At 52.0% G+C, this 14,122-nt stretch overlaps 4 protein-coding genes across 4 annotated transcripts; 3 read left to right on the top strand and 1 right to left on the bottom strand.

Moving 5' to 3' along the window:
- Positions 1-394: 394 nt before the first annotated feature.
- Positions 395-7,048, top strand: CkaCkLH20_05513 (uv-endonuclease uve-1; the record flags this gene model as incomplete). Its single annotated transcript, XM_038888232.1, has 5 exons — positions 395-440; positions 497-602; positions 727-1,026; positions 5,188-5,704; positions 5,753-7,048. The coding sequence occupies 5 exons, from the start codon at positions 395-397 to the stop codon at positions 7,046-7,048; spliced, it is 2,265 nt and encodes a 754-aa protein (XP_038746708.1).
- Positions 7,049-8,255: 1,207 nt separating this feature from the next.
- CkaCkLH20_05512 (transmembrane amino acid transporter) lies at positions 8,256-10,294 on the top strand (the record flags this gene model as incomplete). Its single annotated transcript, XM_038888231.1, has 4 exons — positions 8,256-8,770; positions 8,823-8,894; positions 8,958-9,308; positions 9,376-10,294. The coding sequence occupies 4 exons, from the start codon at positions 8,256-8,258 to the stop codon at positions 10,292-10,294; spliced, it is 1,857 nt and encodes a 618-aa protein (XP_038746707.1).
- Positions 10,295-11,087: 793 nt separating this feature from the next.
- CkaCkLH20_05511 (uncharacterized protein) lies at positions 11,088-12,154 on the bottom strand (the record flags this gene model as incomplete). The annotated part of the gene is made up of 3 exons (XM_038888230.1): positions 11,088-11,393; positions 11,455-11,759; positions 11,821-12,154. The coding sequence occupies 3 exons, from the start codon at positions 12,152-12,154 to the stop codon at positions 11,088-11,090; spliced, it is 945 nt and encodes a 314-aa protein (XP_038746706.1).
- A 565-nt stretch (positions 12,155-12,719) lies between these two features.
- Positions 12,720-13,776, top strand: CkaCkLH20_05510 (uncharacterized protein; the record flags this gene model as incomplete). The annotated part of the gene is made up of 2 exons (XM_038888229.1): positions 12,720-13,319; positions 13,396-13,776. The coding sequence occupies 2 exons, from the start codon at positions 12,720-12,722 to the stop codon at positions 13,774-13,776; spliced, it is 981 nt and encodes a 326-aa protein (XP_038746705.1).
- Between the last annotated feature and the right edge of the window lie 346 nt (positions 13,777-14,122).

Here is a 14,122-nt window from a genome sequence, read left to right as displayed (position 1 = left end):
AGTAGAATCTGCCACGCCATACACCAATGCCGCCAGAAGGTAACGTTAGCCGTCATCTGACCAAGATGTGTATCTTCTGCCAATTCTTGGAGACAGTCTGTTAAAAATGGTCATGCGCGCCGCCTGGCCGCTTTGAAGTGCCCTGGTCGCAATCAAATGTCGACTCAGTGATCCTGCCAGCAAATAACTCCAGCGCCTCGCTCTCGCTGCCTTGAGGAACAAATCCATCGTCGAGAAGCATAATATCAATCGAAAAGGGGGACGCTGCGATGCTCCCCATTGAATCGCCGCCGGAAGGATGGACGAAGTTGGCATAATTCTGCTTACGCTCTTCCTATTTCTCCTCATTTTGGGGCCCCTGTACAGACCGTACTGAAGCCTTCTCCGCAAGCAAATGGTGACAGCAGCTGACGTGCCCATCGCGACAGGATATGCGCAACGTATGCTCGAGTCAAAGACCATCGTAAATTTAATCCTCGGACTTCCCAGTTCAAAGACGCGCGTCGAAAGCTGAGTACTGTCTCCGAGCGCACGACAACTGGCGGCCAGGAGAAGTTGGACATTGAGTCGAATCTCAATCAGCACGACTCAGGGCTGGAATGGTGAGTACTTCTGAATTGGAGAGCGAGGATAGGCCTGTAAGGGCCCCAGAAAAGACTGAATGGCAGGCGGGGAAACACGGCGCCAGAAACTCTGAGTTGCATTACTGACTGTCGCTGTTGGTAGTCCCATCTGCATTGGGCCATTGTTCGTCTCAAGCGATCACAGCACGACCAACGGAGACCTACCGACGCACGCAGCATCTTCGCACGCTGCTGAAGAGGGCGGGGAAGTCAACGTTGGAGGATCTCAAAACGCCATCGGTAAAGTCAGAACAACGCTCGCGGCGTTCAAGCGGAGGATATCGCAGCTATGGGGAACGGAGAGCGCCCCAGACGAGAGTCCCGAGGACGATATCTTGACGCTCAAGAAATGCCAGCACGCCTTCCACGCCAGGTGCCTATCGTCGTGGTTCCTGATTGAAAGGTACGACTGTCCTGTATGCCGGAGCCAGTATTGGCAGACGCGGGAGATGAGAGCCCGGGCAGCATCGGCACCGCCGGGGACGAGTGGAGGACCCGGCGCCGGGGTTGCTAGACCACCGCCGGCCAGACTCTCCGGATTCACAATCGAGCGTTTGAGTGTGCCAATTGTTTGATTTTCAGCGATGACTGTATTCCAAGATACCCACTGTACCTCTAGACTCTGTGAGTAAAGTAGGTAGCATAATGAAGAACGGTAGCGAACACGTGCGATGGTAGGACGCTGCCTGCTGGTGATGTTTCGTCTTTCCTGCTGGGGGTGGTGTTGCAGCTGGGTTTTGTGGTGTAGCGAGGTGATGAAGTTATTGCAAATTCAATCAGGCGTCGGGTAGAACTCGAAGAGAACGAACTGGTCCGTCGACTAGAGCGAGTGAAAAGGTGGCGTAGCCTTTTTTGCAGGCACTCGGGTTGCAAAAAAAATGGCCGGTCTTAACGCAATTGCGAAAACATTAAAATAACTTATATTTTAGAAGCCTATTATGCCTCTATTAAGCTTAATAACTTAATAAAGCTATTTAGGTATTAATTTAATCTATTTACTAATTAATTTAAGCGTAATTAACTCTTATACTACCTTTATAATTAACTTAAGGGTCTTAACGTCCTAATAGGGCGTATTATATACCTATTATTTAGGTACTAACTATATATTCTTAATAAGTAAGAGATCTAGACTTTATAGGTAATTAAAGTAGTATTCTAGCCTATTCTAATCCTTTTAAGCCCTTATATAGCTATTTTTACTAGGCTTATAGCTACTATTACTATCCTCTTTAAGTATAAAGTACTTACCCTCTATATAGGCTTCTTTAATCTATTACTTAATATAAAGCTTTAATATCTTATTAATATAGATATCCTAGCTTATCTTACCGTTCTTATTAGTAGGGACTTTATATTAGACTAGAGGGCTCTTAAACCTATAGCTAATAGTAGCCTAGTAATAAATAGCCTTATATTTATTATTATTAGGCTTATAACGCTCTTAGAGGTTAGAAGGGTTATTATATATACTTAGTTTCCTTATAATATATACTAATTACTTATTAGTAAAGCTAAAGTAGTATTTATTAGAGAAAATAGTATTATACTACTAGTAGGGGGTAGGGCGTTCTTCTAGGGCTTTTTTTATATACTTAAGATAGCGCTAGGCTATATATTTATTAATATAGTTAACTTACTTAGCTACGCGCTTAGTAATCTATCTCTTCTTAAGGGCGTATTAAAGAGTCTAGTAATAGGCCTTAACGTTAAGGTTAGCAACAGTAGGGACTATATCCTATAGTAGACGCTTTACTTTAAATCCCTCAACTTTATAGAGCGACTTAATACTATTAAGGTTAGTATTATTAAAGAGTCTCTTATACCTATATATTTTAGGTAGGGAAGGGTTATTATAGCGGCGCTAGTTAGAAGTTATAACTTCCTTATATAGTATATACTAACTAGACCTCTTAGAGAAGCTAAAATGCGTATAGAGGTCTTTTTTTTTATATTTAATATTTTTTACTTTAAGAAATTTGTATATACCTTATAGACGTGCTTTCTTAGGCATATTGTAATGTTTTAGTATTTTCCTGGATTTTTTGTGTATAATTTGATAATAATAATAAGGGTAGAAGTGGGTGGTGGAGGTGGGTGGTGGTGGGTGGTGGGTGTGGGAAGATTTGGGTGGGTGGGCGCGCGCGCGCGGGAGACCGGCTATTTTTTTTGCAACCCAGGTGGCAGGGTACGAGGAGGGGAAAGGGTGAGGTGGTGCATCAAATGGCTTGTCGGGTCCTTATTATCGTGACGTGACGGTGACACGACCTGCAGCATCGAGATTGCGGCGTCAGTGCCGGAGGTTTTGCTCAGCTAGAGCAGGGGGGTCCGATGGCGATTGAGTGCATGATTTGATGAGAAGCGTTGGATAAGTCTTTGACCGAGTGAGAAGATGCTCGCTACACCATCAATTGACGCGTTGTCGTCGAGCTAAAAGGGTCCATGTAGTCTCGGACGATATGTATCGGTGATGGATGTTCCGGTTGTCTCTGAAATTTGGGCCTTGGTAAACAAGTGACCTGAAGGTATTAATGGAATGCATCTCTGGTACTCGTAGTGGAGAGGAAGTCTTAATTACCGGCTTTCCATTCGAGGATAGGTTTGGGTGAAGTTGCAGTTCTAAGATAAGATAGCCTCGATTAGCTTAGATGCTTGAGTGAGTTTGGTGAGCTAAGGTCCAGCGCTGAGGCTGACCAGGGGATGGAAATACTCACCGTTGACACCTGGCTAAGGAGTGTTTTGAGACAAAATACATATATTTCGGGCATAGCATGTCCGCTGCCTCGTCCCCTCGGCTTCAGCAAGGTAGATTTAGAAAGTAGTGCAAAGATGTAAAAATATGAGGTAGAGGATAGTGAGGTATGAATGAGCTCATTGAGGCTGAAGCTATCCGAAAGAGGGTAGGTGCAGTGGCTCGGTCAGATCTGCCCCGGGTACCTAGGTCCACCCGGACCTCACTGTGCAGGTGCTGTGTTGTCCGGGCAGTGTTCAGGGCAGGCTCGGAATCGGGTCCAGACCCGCCAGTGAGGCGTAAAATTCTTCCTTTTTCAATGTTTCGGTGTGTTCCTGCCGTTCTATTTCTTTCTTTTCTTCTTTTCTTGTGGCCGGTCTGTGGAACGAAGAAAGTGGAAAGTGGAAAGAGGTGTGGTCCACGGGCATCAGTGACGTCGGAGCTCTCGCCTCCTGCCGCATTCAATGACGCACTTGGCCTGGACCGTGCTCCTTCCTCCCCGGAATCTACTGCTTTCCATCTCAGTTTCTGTCTCAGAGGAAGGTGCGTATCAAATCAGTCCCAAGAGGCAAGAGGCAAGTGGTCGCGTCGCGTCTTTCCTTCCATTCGTCATGTTCTCTTTTCTTTTCTGATGACGGTAGGGTAAGGAAGTGTCGGCTTATGCTGCAATTACCTACCTTACAGATATTGATCGGTGGAAAGACATCATCTGGGTGATTCTCGTCTCGTCGCCATCGCATCAGCTCCAAACAATATGCATTGTGAAGCTTAGGTCGGAACACAGGCACAGGCACAGTCACTGGCACTGGCACCGGCACCGACTGACATTGGATTTTGAGCCACTTGGTCTTATTACACTGTACCTTACCGAGATGCAACTAGCCCCGTAAGAAAGAATCAGTCCAACATCCCGTCCAGATCCAAGTCCAAGTCCAAGTCGGCAGGCAAACGGACAAAGTACCCGTGGACGAGCCGTTAGCGCCCTGGTACTTTCCGTTTCCCTCAACTCACCTTACCTACTCTACCTACTCTTAGTACTTTGGGTAGATTTGACTGACCTCATCACCTTACTGCCACAAAGAGCCATCTCCATCTCCGGGCCCTTGATGACATTTCTTTCCATGCCATCCGTTTAGCACTACTCTTCTCGCCATCCCAGCTCCCTCCTACTCGAGCGAGCTGCACCTTTTCTTCCCTTCTCATCCTTCCCTCTCGTATTCCTCTCAACATCCTGTCGTCCCTCTTGCACCTCCCATTCTGTTGTTATTTCTCCTACCGGACCTTTCGCTCCCCCAAGCAGGTTAGTACGTAATCAGCCTCAACCTATCCGAACTTGACCGTTGCCTCGCTTCTCATTTTTTACATGAAAGTTCATGTACCACTACATACTGACATCCGTAAGATACCTCAGACAGTGTCCACCGCACAAACACCCACTCCCACTCCTAGCTCAGGCATACGCATCCCAGAGGTGGTCCAGACACACTGGACTTCAACCCATCTCGAACCGAATCGTTCTCTGCCGTCCGCCGTGCCCCCGGTCTTTGACTGCATGAGGAGCTTTTCTTCCGCACTGGCCAATCACTGCCTTTGCGCTCGACGACTTCTCCGTACCACCAGACCGGTGCCGTCACTCATCCCGCCCCTGAACTCATCACTCGCTTGGTCATTCTATCGCTTCACCCCTTCATACATAACTACCTCCCTCCACTCCTTCTCAGCCTCAGCCATGGCCGCTCCAAAACGAAGAAGGCAGCCCCCATCCAAAGGCTCCCCGTCCCCGTCTCAAGAAATAAAGAACCCCGTCGAGCAAAAGCCTGCCCCTCCTCGCAGGTCCAGTCGTCGTATACACGACGTCAAAAAGGTCACCGATCCCGGCGCCGGCATGGGCCCCACACAGACCGACGTATCGACAGCACCACCTGCAAAGCGCCGCCAGCTCAGTCGCAAAATGCAAGACCATTCTCAGACAGGCGTCCGCTTCGCCATGAGGGAGCTCAGCGAGATGGAAAATCGTCTTCAGAACTCCACCAGGACACAACGTCTCACCATTGAAGCCAGCCACGTCACCGGCGCCGACAAGCAAAGTGGAAAGGGCAAGGTTTGGCGCCCTACTATCGAAACTGGTCCCGCCAACCCCGAAGAGCGCGTACGCGAGGTCGAAGAAGAACGGTCCGGAACGCCAGATTTGGACGTTGCACCCATCGAAGGCCCTCAGGCCGAAGGCGCCATAGGAGACGTCGAGGACGACAAGTATCGTGAGGATGATGCTCCCGAGAGAGGGGCCGCGAGAGTGCCACCCGTCAACAGTGATTATCTGCCTTTGCCGTGGACAGGTCGGTTAGGATATGTAAGTCTTCTGTAATCACGTTATGGGCCTGAACTAATGGCATTGGAGGCTTGTTTAAACACATACCTACGAGCTGCGAATCCTCCGGTTTTCAGTTCGAGGACCTGTCGCATTGCCTCCATCATACAACACCGGCATCCGCTTGCCGATCCCAGCCAACCGGAGCATGCTACCAAGAATCGCCCTGATGACACCAAACCTGCCGATATCGCACTGGGCCAGAAGTACGTCCAGGAGCTCGGTTTGGCAAATGCCAGAGATATCGTCAAGATGCTCCGTTGGAACGACAAGTACGGCATCAAGTTCATGCGCCTCAGCTCAGAGATGTTCCCCTTCGCCAGTCATGAAGAGTATGGGTATCGCCTAGAGCCATTTGCCGCAGATGTTCTCGCAGAAGCCGGCAAAGTCGCCACTCGGCTTGGACATCGGTTAACCACTCATCCTGGCCAATTTACACAGCTGGGCTCACCTCGCAAAGAGGTCATTACAAACGCGGTTCGCGATCTCGATTACCACGATGAGCTGCTCTCACTCCTGCGTCTTCCTGAGCAAGAGAATAGAGATGCCATCATGATCCTTCACATGGGAGGCACCTACGGCGATAAGGCAGCCACCCTAGACCGGTTCCGTGCCAACTACGCCAAGCTCAAACCATCCGTCAAGAACCGCCTAGTTCTGGAAAACGACGACGTGTCCTGGTCGGTTCACGATCTCCTGCCCATCTGCGAAGAACTCAACATTCCTATGGTTCTCGACTTCCATCATCACAACATTGTTTTCGACGCAAAAGAATTACGCGAGGGCACGGAGGATATCAGAGGAGTGTTCGACCGCATCCGCGCGACTTGGACTCGCAAGGGGATCCGACAGAAGATGCACTACAGCGAATCCTGTCCGGGAGCCATCAGCCCTCGCGATCGCAGGAAGCACTCACCTCGCGTGAGAACCTTGCCTCCGTGCTCTCCTGATATGGACCTCATGATCGAGGCCAAGGACAAGGAGCAAGCCGTCTTCGAGTTAATGCGCACGTTCAAGCTTCCCGGATATGACCTGATCAACGACATCATACCGTTTGAACGAGAGGATGAGGTTCGAGCCAACAAGAACGGAAGCGCAAAGAAGCCCAAGAAGTCAAAGAAGAAAGTGAAGGACGAGGACGGCGACGACGAAATGGGCGAGGCTGGTCCCATAGAGGTTGAAGCAAAGAGCATTCCTCCCGAGGAGTTTGGAATGGGTGGTCCCTCGCGGCGGGTTTACTGGCCCGAGGGTATGGAGGAGTGGTTGAAGCCGAAGAAGAGGGAGATCAAGAGGAAGCAGACCACCACTGTCAATGAAGAGTCGTAAGATGGGAACGGATATGTATAATATCATCAAAATGTACAATACTTGCGTATTACGCTATGACGAAATGAGTCCATCGGCAATGGGCGTTTCGGGAAATTATAAAGGACAGCATCTGAATATTGGTTTTCCAACCGTCTCAGTCTTTGTGCAATTCACGATGATCTCACCTCGTCTTGGTGGAGTCGGGTCGCCACTTGCTGAAGTGGCAAGCGATTCAACTTTTTGATAGTTCGATATGCGATGCGGGGTCCAGCTGGATCTGCTCATTTTTGAAGCATGCAACACGTTCTGTGCCGTGAAGACATCATATTAGCTATTTGACTGGCGAGAACAGGTTATGACGACCAATTTGGGGTGTACGACGAACATTCCTACGTCTGCAGATTCAATGTTTATTGCGCCTGTAGTGACCCGATTCCCCGTCGTTCAAAACCAAAATGAGGTCTTTGGTAGATGTTGTCGTCGTCACAACGTTTGAAGGCTTCGAATCCAATGTGAGCGCCTTCTCAGGCCTTCTCAACTTCTACACCTCATCTGCCGACCTTCCATCATTCCAAGTTCAACCAATAATACAGTGAAGCTCTCTAGTCCGTCGACCGTGGTAGAATGCATGACAACGAAACATCTTTCTTCATCTACCGACAGGAGGAAACACAGCCGGTTAGCTCCAGATAAGCTAACTCTTATCATTGACGGTGAGGTCCAAGAACGTCCAGACAGATCAGCATACTCTCCCCGTCATCGCACCGGACAGGCTGGATGAGTATCTAGTACATAGTAAAGCACCGGACAGGCTGGGTTGCATGGCACCTTATCTAGGTTACAACGAGTCCAGGGGTGCACGAAAGCTTAGCACGGGATGAGGCAGGGGGGGATCCCTTGAACGACCACTTGGGGTCGAGGACGATATCGCGGGGTTCGAAACATTCCTTCATCGATTTGAGGTACATTCGGCCTGGGCATCCCGGAATGCTACGTCCCGGGGGGAGATGAGTTGAGCTGAAGGAGCCGTTATCAGACCGAAGATGAGCCAAGGAGAAAGAACAGAAAGAAAAAGCATAAAGACGACATCTATGCTCCCCATAATCGACCGTCTTTGGCTCTCGGATCCAGCGTTGTTTATTTCATCGGTTGTTTTCTCTCCAGTTTTGCCCCAATGACATCGCGCACGTAGAATCGTCCCGAGTCTGAGACGCCTTGAAGCAGCATGCCCGCACACCCGGTCGCGCCCGCGGCGATCACGGACCGCAACCACCACCACGACCCTCGCGAGATGTCAAAGTCGACGCATGAAAACTCCAGCTCTCGCTCCAGTGGACATGGGCAAATTGTCGACATCATGGAGACGCCTAACTTGCACGACCCGAACGTCACGTTCGAGGAATACCTGTACTGGGCGAGCATCACCCGCGCCGAGGAGAAGGAGGCCAACGAGAGATATGTGCAGGCCCGGGGCCCGGTAACGTTGAAGAGCGTGGTCAAGGATCGCTTTAGAAAGGGGGATGAACATGGGAAGTTCGAACTCGGAAATCTCGGCGGCGTCTCTGTGGCCGGGGTCGAGAAGAGTGGGAGCGACAAGACTTTGACTCCGGCGGACGAGGGGGTTGTTGGCACCGTAACGCCTGAAGAATGGAAGAGGGCGAGCAGGGCGATGAGGACGGCGGGTTGGGGAGCCATCTTTTACCTCATCACCACGGATATCTTGGGCCCGGGGTCGACGCCGTGAGTGTATACGATCCTCGCGGCTGACGATGCTGTCGCTAACTCGTGGTAGTTGGGCCTTTGCGCAAATGGGATACGGACCAGGCGTTGCCCTTTACACCGTCTTCGGCGTAATGTCTCTCTAGTAAGCGCACACACCTCCTTCTCTGCCAATTGCCAGGCCAAGCAGCTTACTGACGACGACAAGCTCCGGCTGGATCCTCTACAGGTCGTTTCTCGGCCTCGACTCCGACCGGTACCCTTTGAAAGGCTACGGCGACCTGTACTTCCGCGTCTTCGGCACCTGGGCGCGGCACCTTGTCAACTTCGCCCAGGCTCTGCAGCTGATGCTCTTCGTCGGTGTGCTGATCCTCGGAAGCGGCCAGTCCATCTCGCAGATCTCCAAGGGGTCGAACGGTGGTGCGGGAATCTGCTTCGTGGCGTGCCTCATCATTTTCATGGTGGCTGGCTTCGTTCTCGGCCAGATCCGGACTCTGCAGAGGTTTTCGTGGATTGCGAACATGTCTGTCTGGATTAACCTGCTAGTCCTCTTCATCTGGTAAGTGCATGATGTACCCTTCTTCTTTTTCATCAACCGTTGTGTTGTTATCTGACTGTTTGAACAGCATGGGCGTCGTCGCACACTCCCCACCCAACTTTGCCGCCACAAAGGCTTCTTTTGGCGATGCGTTCGGCCCCGGTCCGGTCCGCACTTTCGTCGGTATGCCACCCGAAGGACTGGCATCCGGCGGGACAGGGTTCTTGGCTTCTCTGAACGGCCTGAACCAGGCCGTATACTCGTACGGAGGATGTCTCATCTTCGCCGCCTTCATGTCCGAGATGCGCCATCCGATGGACTTCTGGAAAGCCCTCCTCTGCGGCGAGATCTTCATCTACTCCATTTACCTCATCTTCGGAATGTACGTGTACTCGTACCAAGGCCAGTACAGTTTCAATCCCGTCATGCAGGGCCTGTCTCCCTACGCCTGGCAGACGGCGACGAACGTGCTGAGTCTCATTACCGGCTTGATCGCCGCGGGGTTGTACGGAAACATCGGAATGAAGGTCCTCTACATCGAGTTCCTCCAACCCGTGTGCGGCGCTCCCCCGCTGACGGCCTCGGCTGGGAAGATGCTCTGGGCATTGGTCATCCCAGTTTACTGGACCGTCGCGTTCATCGTCGGTGCCGCTGTTCCTCAGTTCTCACTCGTGTCGGGATTTATCGGCGCCCTGTTCATCTTGTCGTTCACGTATACGCTGCCCGCGCTCCTGGGACTGGGCTACTGGATCCGTAAAGACGCCATGTTGCCCGAAGAAGAGCGGTTTGATCCTGCGACGGGAGTATACAGCTACGCTGACGGCGGGTTCTGGCGGTATTGGAGGGGGTTCATGAAGAAGCCATTCTTCAACTCATGGAACATCTTCTATATGCTGGGTGGGGTCGTAACAACAGTACTGGGCATGTATTCTTCCATTGAAGGACTGATTGAGGCCTTCAATGGCAAGTCGCAAGCCACGAGTTTTGGATGCGCGAGTCCGGTTTGAAATGGAGGTCCGTCATCTCCCGGATCTAAAGCGGTTAGTCTCACTGCATTATGTGCATTGTGGTGGGCATGCATGCAGCCCTAAGACGATGCCCACCTTAGGTGCGCAATTCGACTCAACGAACATCTCACCAAGCGGGGCTTTAGCCCTGTTACTCCCCTTGGTGTAGTTGGTTCATCACGTTCGACTGTAATGGTTTATCCAATGTCATCGAAAGGTCTCTAGTTCGATTCTGGAAGGGGAGAACCAATTCTTTTTTGGGTGTGTTTGCCGATAGATCTCTGAGACATTGCAAGCCTCCTTTTTTTTGCGACTTGCGACATCGTCCGTGTCCGGGGCTCCCAACAGCATCAATTGGTTTCGTTTGGCTGATCCTCCTGCACTTGAGACGCAGGGAGGTCTCACCGCTTCTTCTGAACGTGAAGACAAACAAGCACGGCGACATGCTGGCAGCCGGAAGTGGACGTAGGTGGCTGGATGTGAGCGAGCAAACGGCTCGCGACATAATGTTCAATTGTGTTTGCGCCGTTGAAACTGTACTCGCGCCGTTGAGCAGCAAGAAGACAAAACGTTTTACCTAGAACGAGCGTTGAGCTCCCTTCTCATGAAATCTACCCCAAAATATCGCCGATGCTTGACCCAATGTTGAAAAGATGGTCTTTACTACCATTTCATGATGCCCTTATAAACCAAAACGCCGGAGTATGTAAATGACGCGGCATCAAGCCCCTCCTCTAACCCCTCCCTGGGAAGAGGATTGTCTTAGACAAGACGGTGTGTCTTGAAGCCTGCTCTATGTCTTCAACCCCACCAGGCTGAGGAACTCGTTCCTCGTCTTCTCCTTCTTCTCGAAGGCACCCAGTACACAGCTGGTAATCGTACTGGTGGTTGTCTTCTGCACGCCGCGCATGACCATGCACAAGTGGCTGGACTCCATGACGACGGCGACACCCTGCGGCTGGAGGATCTCCATGATGGCGTTGGCCACCTCCTTGGTCAGGCGCTCCTGGATCTGCAGACGTCTGCTGAACATCTCGGCGATGCGCGGGATCTTGGACAGGCCGATGACTTGGTTTTTCGGGATGTAGGCAATGTGCATCTATCGGGATCTCTGTTAGCTTTGTGCATGGATGTTGGATGCCAACCTCGTTGGTGCTCACCTTGCCAGTGAAAGGAACCAGGTGGTGCTCGCAAAGACTGAAGATCTCAATGTCCTTAATGATGACCATCTCGTTGTGCCCCTCTTGGAAAATAGCATTGTTGACAATGTCGCGAACATTCTCCTGGTAGCCCTTGGTGAAGAAGAGCATGGCCTTAGCGTAACGGCTCGGGGTGTCGAGGATGCCGGACCTGGCGGGGTCTTCGCCGACACATTCGAGAATAGTGCGAACAGCGCCCTCGAGCTTCGCAAGTCTTACGGCGGCGAGTTCGGGGCTCTCTTCGAGTCGCTCACGGGTTCCGACGCCTGAATGGGAGTGGGGAGTCAGTCAATGGCTGGCGCGGGGCTGGGGATGGTGTGATCTTACTCGGGCGACTCAGACCGTCAAAGTCAATGACCGGGCTGGGAGAGCGCGTCACGGTTCCCTCGGGCTTTGACTTCTTCTTCTTCTTCTTGGACTTGGGAGAAGTAGTATCGCGAGGGTCCCGCGCAGGTCGGCTCAGGCTCTCGCGGCGAGCTTTCCTTGTGTGGCCGTTGACCTCGCCATCTGCCTTGCGCTTCTTGTCCTTGGTGCCCCGCTTGCTGCTGGTCTGGCTCGCGGTCTCGGCATCGCTTCCGTCGGTGGATGCGCTGGAGCCATTGTGGTTGTTATTTCGGTGTTTCTTGCTCTTTTTGAGCTCAACATCCTCGGATTGGGTCATTCTGATGCTGTTTGCCGGGCAAAATAGCGACGGCGGGGAGAAATGAGATGTGTAAGTGGGAAGCCGGATGGAGAGGGGAGCTCCAAACCAAAGAAATGGATCGGGAAGGGACCCGCTGGAGTCATTGCCTGGAGGTAAATCGGAGAAGAAAATTCGGTTACGAACGGCGTTATCTTATCGCGAGGTAGCAGTCATTGCACCCCAGGTTTCCGACACAAGGGTCCAAAGTGGGTTCTTGATTATATAAGGCGGCATCGTGGCTTGGCCGCCAAGATTAACTGGTCAAGCCATCGGGTCATGTGATATCGCCTTAGTCAGCCTTCCTCCTTCCTCAGCAGAGCACCTTCCGTCAGTCGCGCTTCCAGCCTTGCCTGCCGATCGTGAACTGCCAACCCAACTTCAAACTTAACTTCCACAACTACTACCCTTCTGCGCTTCATCCGGGTGAACGCAAGAATCTTTTTCCTTCGAACTAAACGAGCTTATAACGCGAATTACTCGGTTGCGCTCAACCTCACCTTCTTGATCCAGCGACGACCGAAGAGCACACCCGCCCGCCGCCACGATGGCGTCTCCTCCCTACGCATACTCGCCGACCGCACTCTCTCCTCCATACCCGTCATCCGCACAGCTTCCGACCAAGAAGCGCGCCTCCGATGGCGGCTCCCAGCAGTCTGTCAAGCGCCGCAAGGCCTCAACCCTTTCAGTCACCTCCGCCGCTGCCTCGGCGCATCCTCTTCGACAGACCTCCTTCCCTCCCGACGGAGCCGGATCACCATTCCCTCGATCACCATCCGCCGATACCATGAGCGTGGTCAGTGGCAGCCAAGTCAGCGCCCCTCCTAAGAAGAAGCGCGGCAGGAAGCCCAAGAACCAGACGAACGTGGAAACGAGAGAACAGACGCCCTCGCTCGTAGGCGGACGCGCACCCACGACCGTCAGCGGCACAGGCACCGCAGCAGAAGGACAGGAGGAGGGCGCAAACGACGACGACGACGATAACGACATGCGCATGGCCCTTGTGGATACTACGGCTAGAACCCAAGAGCAGAAGCAAGAAGAGATCAGACTCCGTGCCATGCTAGTCGAGTCATTCGACCCAGAACAGTACGATCGCTACGAACTCTGGCGCGCCGCGAAGCTTACGGAGTCCGTGGTCAAGAGAGTAAGCTTCTTCCCGTGTTCTGACTTTCTTGACATCTTGTCATCCCGCTCCTACGCATTATACTCACGCACCCTAGGTCGTCAATGCAACCGTATCGCAGTCCGTCCCACCGAACGTCGCTCTGGCTGTCAAGTCAGTATCCAAGCTTTTCATTGGCGAACTTATTGAGAGAGCCCGAGATGTCCAAGGAGAATGGATCGCGAACACCGGCGAGACGCAGGCCGAATTGCCAACTCCACCGCCTTCTGCCAAGGACGAGAACGGCGAGGCGAGCCAGGCCGCCAAAGAGGACAAGAGAGGCCCCCTGCGTCCGGACCACCTCCGAGAGGCGTGGCGCCGGTACAAGATGTCGGGCGATGGTGGATGGGTTGGTATTCAGGGCCTGTGGCACGAACAGCAGTCCAGCGGCGTCGAGAGGTTTCCCGTCCGAACTGGTGGACGACGAATCTTCAAATAATACCAGAGAGCAAGGAGTTTTACAGTTTTACGGGAAGTTGGCGATGACTAAGGGGAAAGAACCAGGCTTGGAGGCTTCTGCATGATACCCATCTAACACAAGTTAGTATTATTATTAAGGATGACACCCGCGTCAAATTCTTTGACGTGTCTATCACAAAACACCCTTTCTTTGTACGTGCGGAAATATGCTTACCCATACATTCAAGTTTCGATAGCCCCAGCGCAGTTCGCGCAGTCCGTCGCTTTGCCGGGGTCCGGGCGGCCTAGAAACATTCCGGAGACATGCGCCGGCGGTCTGGGAGACAACAACTCCTACATCTACCCTCGCCTCCATGATTGTCAGA

Source organism: Colletotrichum karsti (genome assembly GCF_011947395.1).
Source record: "Colletotrichum karsti strain CkLH20 chromosome Unknown Scaffold15, whole genome shotgun sequence".
NCBI lineage: Eukaryota > Fungi > Ascomycota > Sordariomycetes > Glomerellales > Glomerellaceae > Colletotrichum > Colletotrichum karsti.
The sequence above is the reverse complement of the archived record's forward strand: the minus strand, read 5'-3'. Positions and strand labels throughout refer to the sequence as shown.